The 12,773-nt window shown below is 35.4% G+C and overlaps 1 protein-coding gene across 1 annotated transcript in view; it reads left to right on the top strand.

The window, feature by feature from the left end:
- The first annotated feature begins 2,810 nt into the window (after positions 1-2,810).
- The window catches only part of LOC108573141 (putative uncharacterized protein DDB_G0271606), a 19,261-nt gene continuing 9,298 nt past the window's right edge, over positions 2,811-12,773 (top strand). Inside the window, exon 1 of the mRNA XM_017935519.1 lies at positions 2,811-3,076. Within this exon, the coding sequence (XP_017791008.1) occupies positions 2,816-3,076 (261 nt within the window). The 5' untranslated portion in view covers positions 2,811-2,815. The remainder of the gene's footprint in view (positions 3,077-12,773) is intronic.

Genomic DNA, 12,773 nt, shown 5'->3' with positions numbered 1-12,773 from the left:
ATTATCTTTTCCAAAAAAAAAAAAAAAAAAAGAAAGAAACGAGCAGATAAAAAGAGATAAGAGTGTGAAACGTGAATTGTATTTGAGAATAAACATTCCTTTCTTTTTTCTTTACTCCAACTTCCAAAACCTTCTTACGAAATTTTTGCATTTACTATACTTGAATGTATAAATCAAATTTTCGAGCAAAATCTAAACAACAAATAAGTAGAAGTGGGAAATGATGTCTGAATAGAAAATTTCTGAAATAATCTTAGAAAATGGACAAAGGATGGAAGAGAGGCAGCGGAATCGATTGAAAAACCTTGATGGGAGTATAGTTAAATTTATGCTAGCAGCTTATTTCAACGGTGTGAGATCATCACGGAAGTCAAGTTTAACTATTTCTTTCTTCGTCTGCGGCGACCGAACGCAACAGGCGCGATAATAATCGCCGAGGTTCGTACGTACGTTCGATTAACATAAAATAGGTATGGCAAGAATAGCGATGGAATGGAAAATGGCGAATAATTACAAACGGCACACTTGTTCCGGTACTTATTGAATCGAATTATTTCACATTGAATTGAACATCGTTACCCCGATACGTTTATTTGCATCTTGTAATGAAGCTCGGAATAATGATAACAAAAGGAACACGAAGTAATGGTAACAATAATGAAACATTTTCTTCTCTTACTTTGCGAAATAGCGTTCATTTCTAATATATATTATTTCTTTATGTGTTTGATACAATAGTGTAATTTCGGGAGAGACGAACCAGGCAAGTGTTTCCTACATTATCCGCCAGATATGGAAGAAAAAACACCGAGAGCCAGGCTCGATCGCTTTCCGTAAAACAAATGTAACACAAAAGAATACTGACGCGTTCCACATATGGCGGATAATTTAGGAAATACTTGCCTGGTCCGTCTCTCCCGGAATTACCCTATAATATTTCTTTATATTTTTAATATAATTGCGAGCACCGTGTACAGTAAATTCTCCACAATTGTCAGTCCGCAAGGAACCTAAACCTGACACTTGTAGAGTCAGGCACCACGTTTTCGAGCCTCGCGCCCGCCTTTGTAGTTTGCCGAACGTAGACAAGGACAGCGAATAAAAGATAAGGATGAAACGTGAGTCGAGGCAACCAAGCGATTTAAATACCAACTTTTTTAATTTTACGTTTTTTTATCCCGAAATTTTTCTTAACATGTTGATGAGATTTTTCTGATGAAAATGACATCAAACACGACATTATTTGAACAACATTTACTTATTAACACGTTCACTGTCTGGCGTGAATGTTCAAATTATATCGTGTTTGACATCATTTTCATCAGAAAAATCTCAGCAACATGTTAAAACAAATTGCAGATGAAAGAAAGTAAAATTAAAGAAATTATATTTTTCTATTATGAATTGTCCAGCCGTGAAATCTCGTAAAAGAAACCGAGTGGTGTAGCGTTACACGCTTGACTGACAGCGAGCGAGGATAACATAGGCGTAGGACCATCTATACTGACACTTGTAGAATCCAAACTGACTGACACTTGTAGAGAATTTACTGTATATACTCATGGCCTACTGGCTCTCGCTCCGAAATTGATAGAAAAACGGTCGGGACCTTACCGACCACGGAATATTGATTCAACAGTCTCTGTTCCTATCCGAGACTGACCGAGATACTTGTACGCTTGTTAAGAAATGTTAAGAGGTGTTCGTGTTCACGTTATTGAGGAGTTCAGTCATAAAGATAGGGGAAGCACCGAAGGCAGGTTCTTTGTATCTTTAATATAATATATTATCATCTCTAATATATATTAGAAATGAACCTTCAATGGCGACAAAAAAGATACAGCATCCTATCTAAAAAAGTAGAGATGACCTTGAAATCTCCTCTACGCTTCCACCCACGCCAAAAATATTTGCATCACAATATGATTCCCTCCATGTTATGCAACATTTTGTTCGTATCGTTGCAAATATTCACGATGGACAAAGTTATTGGTTCACCCTGTATACCAGACAGTGTGAGAAATAATTGTGGAAACTGTAAAATCAAGTCTTAAGAGAAGCAAAAAAAAAGAGTTTCGAATTTTTAAATATCACGTAAACTCTTACATTGTACATTATTGTAGGATTTTTTCCTTCGTCGAGATCGCTAGGATAGTATAGTGAACTATGCAAGGTCGCAGACGATAAAGTTTTGTTAGATATTGCGTCACCGCTAGCTATTCATGGATTCACCAGGGTTAGCTATTCAGGACACCTTGAGGAAACCTCCGTCAGTCTCCATTTTTCTGAAAAAGTATCAGATATGATTTATACACCTATTACTACATTTTATTTGTTCAATTACAACATTCAATATACAACGACACTTTTCTCTTAACCCTTTCGTGACCATATTTCTTTTTACATTTGCCTATTTGGCTATCGATCATTGCGTTTACAATGGACGCTAAATTGAGATCAATTTTTGTTGGAGAACTCAAATGGGAGATATACACTACCGGCAAAAAATTTGGAATCACCTGCCAATTTACATCAATATTGAATCCGCTATTAATTCTTTATTGATTTGAAATTGATCTTGTGGAGATCAATAGCACTTACCCTCGTTCTCGATTTGACTGATAACAAATTCGTTAAAAAATTATTACGAATGCTAACTTTTTTCTTAAGAAATTTGGTGCAACTTGCAGTGCATAGTGATTCCAAACATTTGACCGGTAGTGTATGCAGTACCTACTGGTCGCGAAAGGGTTAAACAGTTTCATCTATCGACGTCCTTTTCTTATTTATTTCCTTTTTCTCTTCACAGGCATACATGAGGCCAAGAAGCACGGCGGTTCATATTGCAAAAATCGTGGCTGTCACCTTAGTAACAATGACCGTGATCCTTGGAAGCTTCATCCTTGCAACAGCCTGGGTCCATGCTCGAGCAACTTGCAGCGTTGAATCAATTGCTGCTATGCAGGCTGAATTGAGGCTGCAACAGCAAGAGCAACAACAACAGCAACAAGCTACTTCCGTTTCCTATCAGCAAGGTGAACTTTTCAATCATCTGAAACCAGAAGCTCTCATCCAGGTAAGTGCATTACGCTTGATACGAATTTTAGGAAAAATTTAAATACGCTTTCCAGAAATATGATAAAAATTCGTTTAGATGTAACGTTTCGTGCGAGGAATCAGGAAGAAAGTCATTCCAAATTCTATATTGCTTTGAAAATAATTCCTTTCTTTCATAAATAAAAAATAATTCTGTTTCACAAATAAAGTAGCTCAGAAATATCGTACAATCCTAATTATGGCTACAGTAATGCGACACTTCTTGAGAAAGTAAATAGTTTAATACATAAGAGAATACACTACTTCTTTTTCCTAGTAAAAATAAGAAAATAGACATAACGTCGCTTCTTTATACGTAGCAGCGTGTTTTAAAAGGGTAAAGGTGAAGGCTTTATACCTGTGTGAAATTGTTCCTTGTTTCGCTTGTTTAACGCGGCTTTCGAGATTTCTAAATTTTCACCTTGATTCAAACCGATTGTAAGAGATCGAGCGGCGATCGGTTCTCGTGGATCGTTTCCACTCGAATAGAGCCGTCTAGAGTTTATGATGGAAAGTAAGGAAGGGAAACGCCGCGCGAACTGCGATAATGTGATTAACGCCGACATGCCGAACAAAGAAACCAATTTGCTTCACGTGGTCGAAACGCGGTCGGAAGGCATAAGAGCCTTCGTGTATACGCAAAGAGATTTTAAGTAATCGATCAAACAATCGTGAAAATAGTGGGAACGTATTACACGTACGTGTTTCCTTTGCAACACATTTTCATGCTATCGTTAAATCATTTCGTTCGTCAATCACATTAGAGAGAAACGTTTACTTGAGGAATTAGTTGTTAAATTTGACACAACCTGTTTCTTCGAGGAGGAGGAGGAGGATCGTTATTGCGCTTGAATAATCGCGCGTTTGCAGTGGATGCAAAAGCCAGGTAAAAGTATGTTTAAAAATGAAAGTGAAAGTCTGAAACGAGAAAGTGGAATAGTTGTTCCTTCGCTATGAAGAAGTTTTTCGATGATAAAACTGTAGAAAAAGCAGAACAATAGAAGATATTGCGTTCAAAGTTCAATTAAAATTTCCATAGTTTTTATATTTAATTACAAAAAAATAGCTATTAACATGTTATCGATATTGTAATAATTAATTTTCTACGGTGTGAAAGTGTAACGAAAATGAAATGTAACAGTTTTTCGTTGGCGTTTCTTCAAGTCATGTGTTGCTCGTGAGCATTGATATTAATACGAAGGAACAGTTCGTGGACAGTGCGATATGAATTTTAATGCAAGCCTGAAAACACGCCTTTTATGATGAGACAGCAAAGAAGAATCGCTTCTCACGGCACTCGATGGAAAGAAAGGATCGCGCCCGGTCTATGGTCACGCCCTTCTTTGTGGTATTCGCTTCGATATTACTGGCAATAACGTACTACCGTGATTTACCATGATTTATCGTGAACTTTTTCATCCGGAAAACCAGATTTGTGGTGTGCCAGTTGCTTTATCGGCTGGTCGATTTTGCAGGAATCGGTCGTTACGGAATATCCCATCGTTATCAGCTTCCTTTGTCAATACTTTCTGCCTAAATGTGAGGAAAACTCGCTATTTTCAAATATTGGAAGGTTTAGATAGACTTGAAAAATTTAATTGTTAAATGTAAATTTTCAGCTGAAACTTTTTGTACGATTAAGAGTTACACTTTTAATAACTCGAATTACTGGAATTTTAATTATTGGACGTGAAAAAGGATAATTATGAAGGACAAGTTGAACGAACAAAGTTTTGTGCCAGATCCTCCACGCTCTTTAAATGCCGCGAGAATAACAGCTGAAGGTGGATGTTGATCAGTGAATTAGGCATGAAAAGTGAGAAACTTAGAAAGCGTGGAATAATTTACGATCGAGACAACACGTGTACTTTTATGCATCTTCGCAGACGTAGATAGAGAACAAAGGTGGTAGATAAATTCAAATTGGGCATGTAAGTACCAACTTCTTGTGGCACCTGTTCGTATGAAAAATTGCTCGTAAAATTTTCGAGAAAGTACTCCATATATTGTGCACATATTGCATCGAGAGCTTCATCACGTTTGTAGCTGTTAATAATTCATTACGACAAACTTTACAACTCCCCATCGAATCTACATTCTGCCCATTTGTCAGCGATCAAATTTCTCTCTTAATCGCCTCTGCTCGTTTAATTATTATCGAAATGGGGCATTACCGAAATCTGTGGTAATGAGTTCCATCCATAGCAATTCATAAATCACATACACTCATTATTCAGAACATTTCTAATCGATCATCTTTCACAAATTCACCAACGATCTAATTTCAACTTCGATCCGCTGTCAGAATCGGATTAATTAAATCCCCGGTAACGTTTCTCATATTGTACAACGTTTAATCGATCTTTCACATCGTGCCTGTTGATAATTAGGTTAAAAATTGATCAAGATTCAATTTGTTTCCGACGTAATTAATCCTGGGCAAGTAGTAACAGCGTGAGAATCGATGGAGCGCGACGAGATTCAATTATTCAGCATAGCACGTATACATAAGTACTGCTCTGCTGGCTCTGTCGGAGATTTCAATGCCTGGTATCGATTAATCGTTCTAAAGACGAGCGCCAGCGTTCAACTTGTACTCGCTTTCCCCGCTCGTAAATCGCGCGCGGACTTTCGAGTCTGCCCCTTTGTATGCAAAGGAAAAGACGACACCGGAGGATTTATCAGCGGAGGAAGGGATGGACAATTAATTGTGCATCGAGCGGCGGTTGCAGCTCGAACGGGAGAAGAAGCGGGTTAAAACCTCTCGGGGAACGAAGAAATCGCATAGAAGCGGCGGTGCTCACCGGTGCTAGGAGCTGCGTTCAAGGAGAACCGCAACGGGGAATTACGTAATTCGGGTTACGTTCCTTGATGTATGTACGATTTTAACGCGAAACAGGAAATCACCTTTTTGCTTCTTTCCAATCGCCGAGTCGCACTGCCGTTCCGTTTCCAGGATTTCTGGGAGATTGGCCGAGGGCGAGGTGGAACGTAATTCGTTACAATTTCAATAGTAGCGTTGGAACTTATTTAACATACCGCTATTTTTTCTTTTTATTGAGAATTATATATTTTACAGATTTAGTTTTCTCGAAAAATCGCATTTTGTCAATGGCTGCTGTACGGAATTTCGTTGCAATTTCAACAATAGCGTCGGAACTTATGTAATCTATGAAAAATTTTAATCAACATTCGATTTATACACTAAAATTCTGCTCTTCTTTTTTATTGACAATTGTGCGTTTTATGCATTCAGTTTTCTCGAAAAATCGCATTTTGTCAGTGGCTGCTGTACTGAATTTCGTTGCAATTTCAATAATAGCGTCGAAACTTATGTAATACGGAAAGTTTCGATTAACTTCTTACGTTGAGCCAATTCAATTTGTATATTAACATTCTGCCATTTTTGATCGAGAATCACTCACATTTTACACATTAAATTCCCTCGAAAAATCACATCTGCTGTAATGAAGTTCGTTATTCAACAACATTCAGTATTCATTTTACAAGACGTCATATTGAGTAATGAGATATCATCTTATTAGCTGTGTAAATCGTTGGATATTAAATACGTTATAATAATCACGATTGACGTTAGAATCTCATTAGCAATGTAAAGTATTACTTCGTTTCTAATTTAACGTTGCAGCTCTAATTATACACGCTTTTTGATCTCTTTAAACGTCTGCTCGTCGTCATTTACTAAGGTTAACCATCGAAAAGGAGGTGATTGTTGCTAACGCGTGATAAAAAGTACACGTGTTACGGTATTAAAACGAGGACGTTCTTGAACCAATCGGAGCGTGCAGAAACTCCATCGCGTTTAAGCTCTTGTAGGACAAGGACGACGATCTCTGTCGATTTGAATAAAACTGCGTCGAAAATTTCCATCTAAGATTTGTAGGAACCCGTCAGACGAGTTCGCCTGGCGCGCATTTTGTCATAGTTTAAGGAGAACTTTACAGAAAGAGTATAAACGGTCGTTTTCGTAGCCGTCTAAAAATAAGCAAGGACGGTGAATTCATTTTCAGAGCATCTGTTTTGCTCAAACAGCACAATAGAACTGTACTTTTCGTGAGTAACGATAATTCGCTCTTGTATAACGATGAAATATATCAGGAAAAAGAAATCTATTTAATTATTTGTCAAATAGAAAAGATAATGAGTTTTAATTTTTTGATAAAGTATCGACGTTTACATAACAGAAAATAATGATTCTTTTCACTTTTTCCAGAAATTTTTGGTTCATGTAATATCCAAGTATGAAAGTAACGAATAAATGAAAAATTTCAAGGGTTTAGAAACTAGTTATACTTGATTAAATATTCAAAAAATTTTAATCGATTTTATTACGTGCAATTTTAGTATCAAGACAAATTTGAATGTAAACTAGTTCCTATACTTCTACCTTTTTACATTCTTTATCATTTGTTTTATTTTAATTGAATTAAATTCCAGTCAATGTTTATTCAATAATCTAACGATTTTTACATTGTCACCAATTGCATTAGAATCACACAACAAATACGTTCTGAGATTGCTATCCGAGTCACGTAAGCCGATCTTACTTTCTATCAACTGCCATAAGCGGACCGGAAATCGTGCTATATTCGCGTTATTTCAACGACGAACGTACATAGAGACGTTTATAAAATGGACGTCGCGAGGTAAATAAAAAGAAGAAAGGAAGAAATGGAAGAACTTATAATAAACATAAAATTAATGTCTACAGTTCGTATCACGTTCGAGAAAGAGAAAATTCGCACTTGCTAATTAATCAATCGCACGTTGAAAGTTTAAACACCTCGCTGCGAGCATTAGCGTGTATTTTCTTTTCCTGCTAACAAGTGAAAGTTCCTAGGGTAGGCCGTACACTCGACTCTGTCAATAATCAATGTTAATTTTGATTTTCTACTCCGTTGCAATTCTAATCGAAGAAGAATATTGCCGAGATAATTTCGTGAAAGTTAATACCACTAATTTATGTACCGCTTGTTCTGTTCGCAAATACTTCAACATACTGTTTGACCGTTCTCTCGTTAAGAAACAATAAAATAAATATTAAAATTTGAAAGAATTCCTTTTGAAATTATTCCGAAGTTTGGTTTAATATTCAAAATCTAAGAATTATTTTTAGAAACATTTTGAATTCCAAAGTTTAGTCTCTCTGGGAAATTATTTTAATATTCAAAATCTAAGAATTATTTTTAGAAACATTTTGAATTCCAAAGTTTAGTCTCTCTGGGAAATTATTTTAATATTCAAAATCTAAGAATTATTTTTAGAAACATTTTGAATTCCAAAGTTTAGTCTCTCTGGGAAATTATTTTAATATTCAAAATCTAAGAATTATTTTTAGAAACATTTTGAATTCCAAAGTTTAGTCTCTCTGGGAAATTATTTTAATATTCAAAATCTAAGAATTATTTTTAGAAACATTTTGAATTCCAAAGTTTAGTCTCTCTGGGAAATTATTTTAATATTCAAAATCTAAGAATTATTTTTAGAAACATTTTGAATTCCAAAGTTTAGTCTCTCTGGGAAATTATTTTAATATTCAAAATCTAAGAATTATTTTTAGAATCATTTTGAATTCTAAAATTTGGTTTCTTTTGGGAAATTATTTTAATATTTAAAATCTAAGAATTATTTTTAGAATCACTTTGAATTCCAAAGTTTGGCTTCTTTTGGGAAACTATTTTAATATTCAAAATCTAAATTTTTCCAGTCACTGTTAATTCTATAATTTCAGATTTGTAAAGTCATTAAGATCGTTACATGCTTTTCTGTTTTGCACGTTCGATGAGGTTTGTCCTTTTGTAGCTTCGATTATTTTCTCATTAATCACCGTTTCGCGTTTTATGCAACAACGACGAAGAATCAAAGTATCCAGTATGAAGAAGTCATTATACAAACGATTTGTTTGTATTTTTTACAATTTTCAAGGTTTCTGGCGGACGTACCGTATGCATCATGCACATTATTCCCAAGTGAACGTCACATTCTTCCCTTCGTCTGTTTCGTTCATGAAAGTCGACGATAATAAGAAAAAGTTTCCTACCGAATCGATGCAACGTTACGATTATTTTTTCTCCTCCTTTTCGAGGGGAATGCATTATGAAACGTTCCGGTGCACGCGAGTCGTTCGATTGGAACTAATTTTTGCGTAATGGAGGAAAGAAAATTATCCGCTGTTTATGTAGCCTTTTCCCGGGGAAAATTCTTCCAGACATTCCGCTACTTTCTACTGCTGCACGTTCTTTTTCTTTATTCCCAGTAGCGCGGACAATACAATAACCCTCTGATGCACTATTTCAATAAGCATATCGAATTTATTAGATTCACCTCGATGCAAATATTCCGACGTCGTGCACTTCGCGTTGCTTAATTAGAAGTCAGGTGAACACACACCTGAGTGCTCTCGTAATAAACAGTATTAATTACAGATATAGCTATTTATATACACTACCGGTAAAAAGTTTCGAATCACCTCCCAATTTTCATCAGCACTGAATCTGCTACTAATTTTTCATAGACTTGATATTGATATCGTGGAGATAAATAGCAATTTATCTCGTATCGACTGATTTGAATGATACAAAATTCGTTAAAAAATTCTTAAAGCTGCCGACTTTTTTCTCAGAATTTTTGTGTAACTTGCAATGCACAGTGATTCCAAATATTTGGCCGGTAGTGTACACAGTTATGATTCTCTTCTTTTTTTTTTTTCAAGGAATATGATACATAAAATTACAAATCTTCCTGAGCCTAAAAATTTTTGCAACGTTAGAATAAATTTCATTATTAAAATAGTATAATTGAAACATTGAAATAGTAGCACCTGATTATTAATAGAGAGTGCTTTCTTATGTGTAATTATTTCTATCCATTTTAACGTTCACTCTAATGTGAATTGACTAGTTTTTAACAATAATTCTCTCTTTTTTTTTAAAGAATTTCCTCGAGCCTAAGAACTTCGCAATTTTAAACTCATTATCAAAATAACAGAAACCAAACATTGAAATAATAGCACCTTCTGACTTCTTAAATAATTAAGATAATTATTGTTTACGACGACTATCTCTAATTAACTTTTTATAATTATCCACCTAAATACCTTCTCTATTAACATTCGCTCTAAGGTGAATCGACGAGTTTTTAACAATAATTCTCTCTTTTTTTTAAGGAATTTCCTCGAGCCTAAGAACTTCGCAATTTTAAACTCATTATCAAAATAACAGAAACCAAACATTGAAATAATAACACCTTCTGACTTCTTAAATAATTAAGATAATTACTGTTTACGACGACTATCTCTAATTAACTTTTTGCAATTATCCACCTAAATATCTTCTCTATTAACATTCGCTCTAAGGTTGAATCGACGAGTTTTTAACGGAGAACGTTTCGGTTTAAAGAGCGCCGATATGAAAGCATTTCGAGAGGATGCTGCGCGCTGCATTTTTGCGACTCTCGATGGAAAGGTACGTGGAGCACAACTGAAAGTGGGTTGCCTGTTGCACGCACCAGCAGCAAGGTGAACGTTCTCTAAAAAGATTTTCTCTCGACAAACCTAACTGTATTGTTACACCGTGGTTGCCTCTCGTGTCTTCAGGTGTTTCTGTGTTCACATGCTGCATCACCTTGACGGTAGAAATTACTCCTTATCAATTATCAACAATGATTTTCGCTCGTACAACATTGTATGCCGTGTGCCCATGTAGATGTGTCCGTTTCTACGATGGCGATGCTAGAGTGGAGATTAGAAAATTCCCTCGCTCTCACGTGAATCTTCTAAATTTCACTTTTCCTCAACGTGGCTGAATCTTAAATCACCAACTCAGCTTAGCTTGTTACAAGTAGAATGTAGGAATTGTGCACTACTGTGACGCACGTGTGTAAATAAAAGACTGATGAATAATATGAAACGATTGAAATTTCAAAAATAGTCTCGCACATTTTACATTTCTTTTCTGATGTAAAGCTTTCGAGATAAGGGAATACGGAAATACGTACAGAGTGGCATAGTTTTTCGAATACAGAAATGTGTACAGTGGCACATTTTTCGAGTATAGAATGGTTATTAAACAATTTCGAAGGAGAATATTTTTAATTCGCGTTTAATTTGTGTGATATATAGAAATTTTGAAATATTAGTTATCTGATTTTTAATACAATAATTTCTTACACCGTCGTAAAATCTGTAAAATGTGTATAATTAAGATTATCTGAATTTTCACGGCGATATCGTAGATATTTACAGAATGGAATATTTTTGAATATAGAAAAATGTTTGATTACAATATTTATTAAACAATTTAGACAAAAATATCAGATATTCTATCGATACCTAATCGAATATCTTTATTTTCAATATCCCAGTTTCTTACATTCTCGAAAAATGTACAAAACATGTATAATTAAGATCATCTGAAATTCATCAGGGTACCTCGATACAGAACCTAATAATCGATCATTAAATTTCAGAGAGAAAGCTGTATAATTTATTTCACCATGATGCTGGTTAATAACAATAACACCCAAATTGCACGTGTGTATGTGTATTATTCACGATCAAGTAGCTCTGTTATTAAAAACGCTAGAAGACCGCGTTGGCGATGATAAAAATGCTGAAATATGGAAAGAACCAGTTGCACTTATTAGAAATACCGTGTGCACTTGACGGAAAAGTGTGCCGTCGATTTCCATTTTCCAAGCAATGAAGGCACGCCAGTGCAAATCTACATCATTGAGAACGCGTTGTATCCTGTAATGCAAGGCTGACAGTGTGCACGTTGCTTAACGACGATGATTACCCGTCATAATGGATTGCTAATTGATAGGCAGCTCGCAGAAGGGGTTGGCAGGATTTCTAAAGAAAGCCTGTGGGAGCGAATCATCGTGCGCTCGTCTCCATAAATTGCAATAACGATTTCTTCTTCTTATTCCTCGCTTCTATTTCTTCTTCTTCTTTTGCACGTGGCGAGGGGTCCGCCGATTTCCTTTTCCTCGTGAAATCTTCCTTCCAACTGTTTCAACAACTTGGCCCAGATTTTCGAGCAACTCGAAAGTAAAATTTAAGTGTGTTTCGCGGTCATCTTGATAAGGTTTATTTGTGAAATAACGTGTCGTGGGAAGTTATCAAAAAATTGCATCGAAATAATGAAACTGATCTTAAAATTTATGACAATTCCTTTTAACTTAGAATTTTTGAGGTTGGAGAGGCTTCGGTGGAAATTTGTATTTTTAAGTATTGTATTTTTTGAGTATTTAATTTGTATATGTGTATTATTTTGGGGGAAGTTCTCGATATTGACAGATATCAACGTATAAATTTTTCAGTGACAATTCTTTTTAGCTCAGATTTTCGGAGGTTGGAGAGGCTTCGGTGGAAATTTGTATTTCTTGAGTATTTAATTTGTCGATATCAATGTATAAATGAGGTTGGAATTTTTATAGCCTCAGATTTCCACTTTCCACTGTGCAGCTAATTTTTGAAATAATAAAACTGATCCTATTAATTCCTATTCTTTATTATCTGAATCACAAGTTTGATATCTTTGGGATAAGAAATGTTAAGCTTTCACAAATTTCGTGAACGAATTGCTGTTGAATTTGAAGAATTTGAAGCGGGAAAATCGAATGTTCGAATGGACAGTTGAAATGGGACACACGTT

The sequence above is a fragment of the Habropoda laboriosa genome, unplaced genomic scaffold, assembly GCF_001263275.1.
Source record: "Habropoda laboriosa isolate 0110345459 unplaced genomic scaffold, ASM126327v1 scaffold124, whole genome shotgun sequence".
Lineage (NCBI taxonomy): Eukaryota > Metazoa > Arthropoda > Insecta > Hymenoptera > Apidae > Habropoda > Habropoda laboriosa.
Note: the sequence above shows the minus strand (reverse complement) of the source record. Positions and strands in the feature narration are given on the sequence as shown.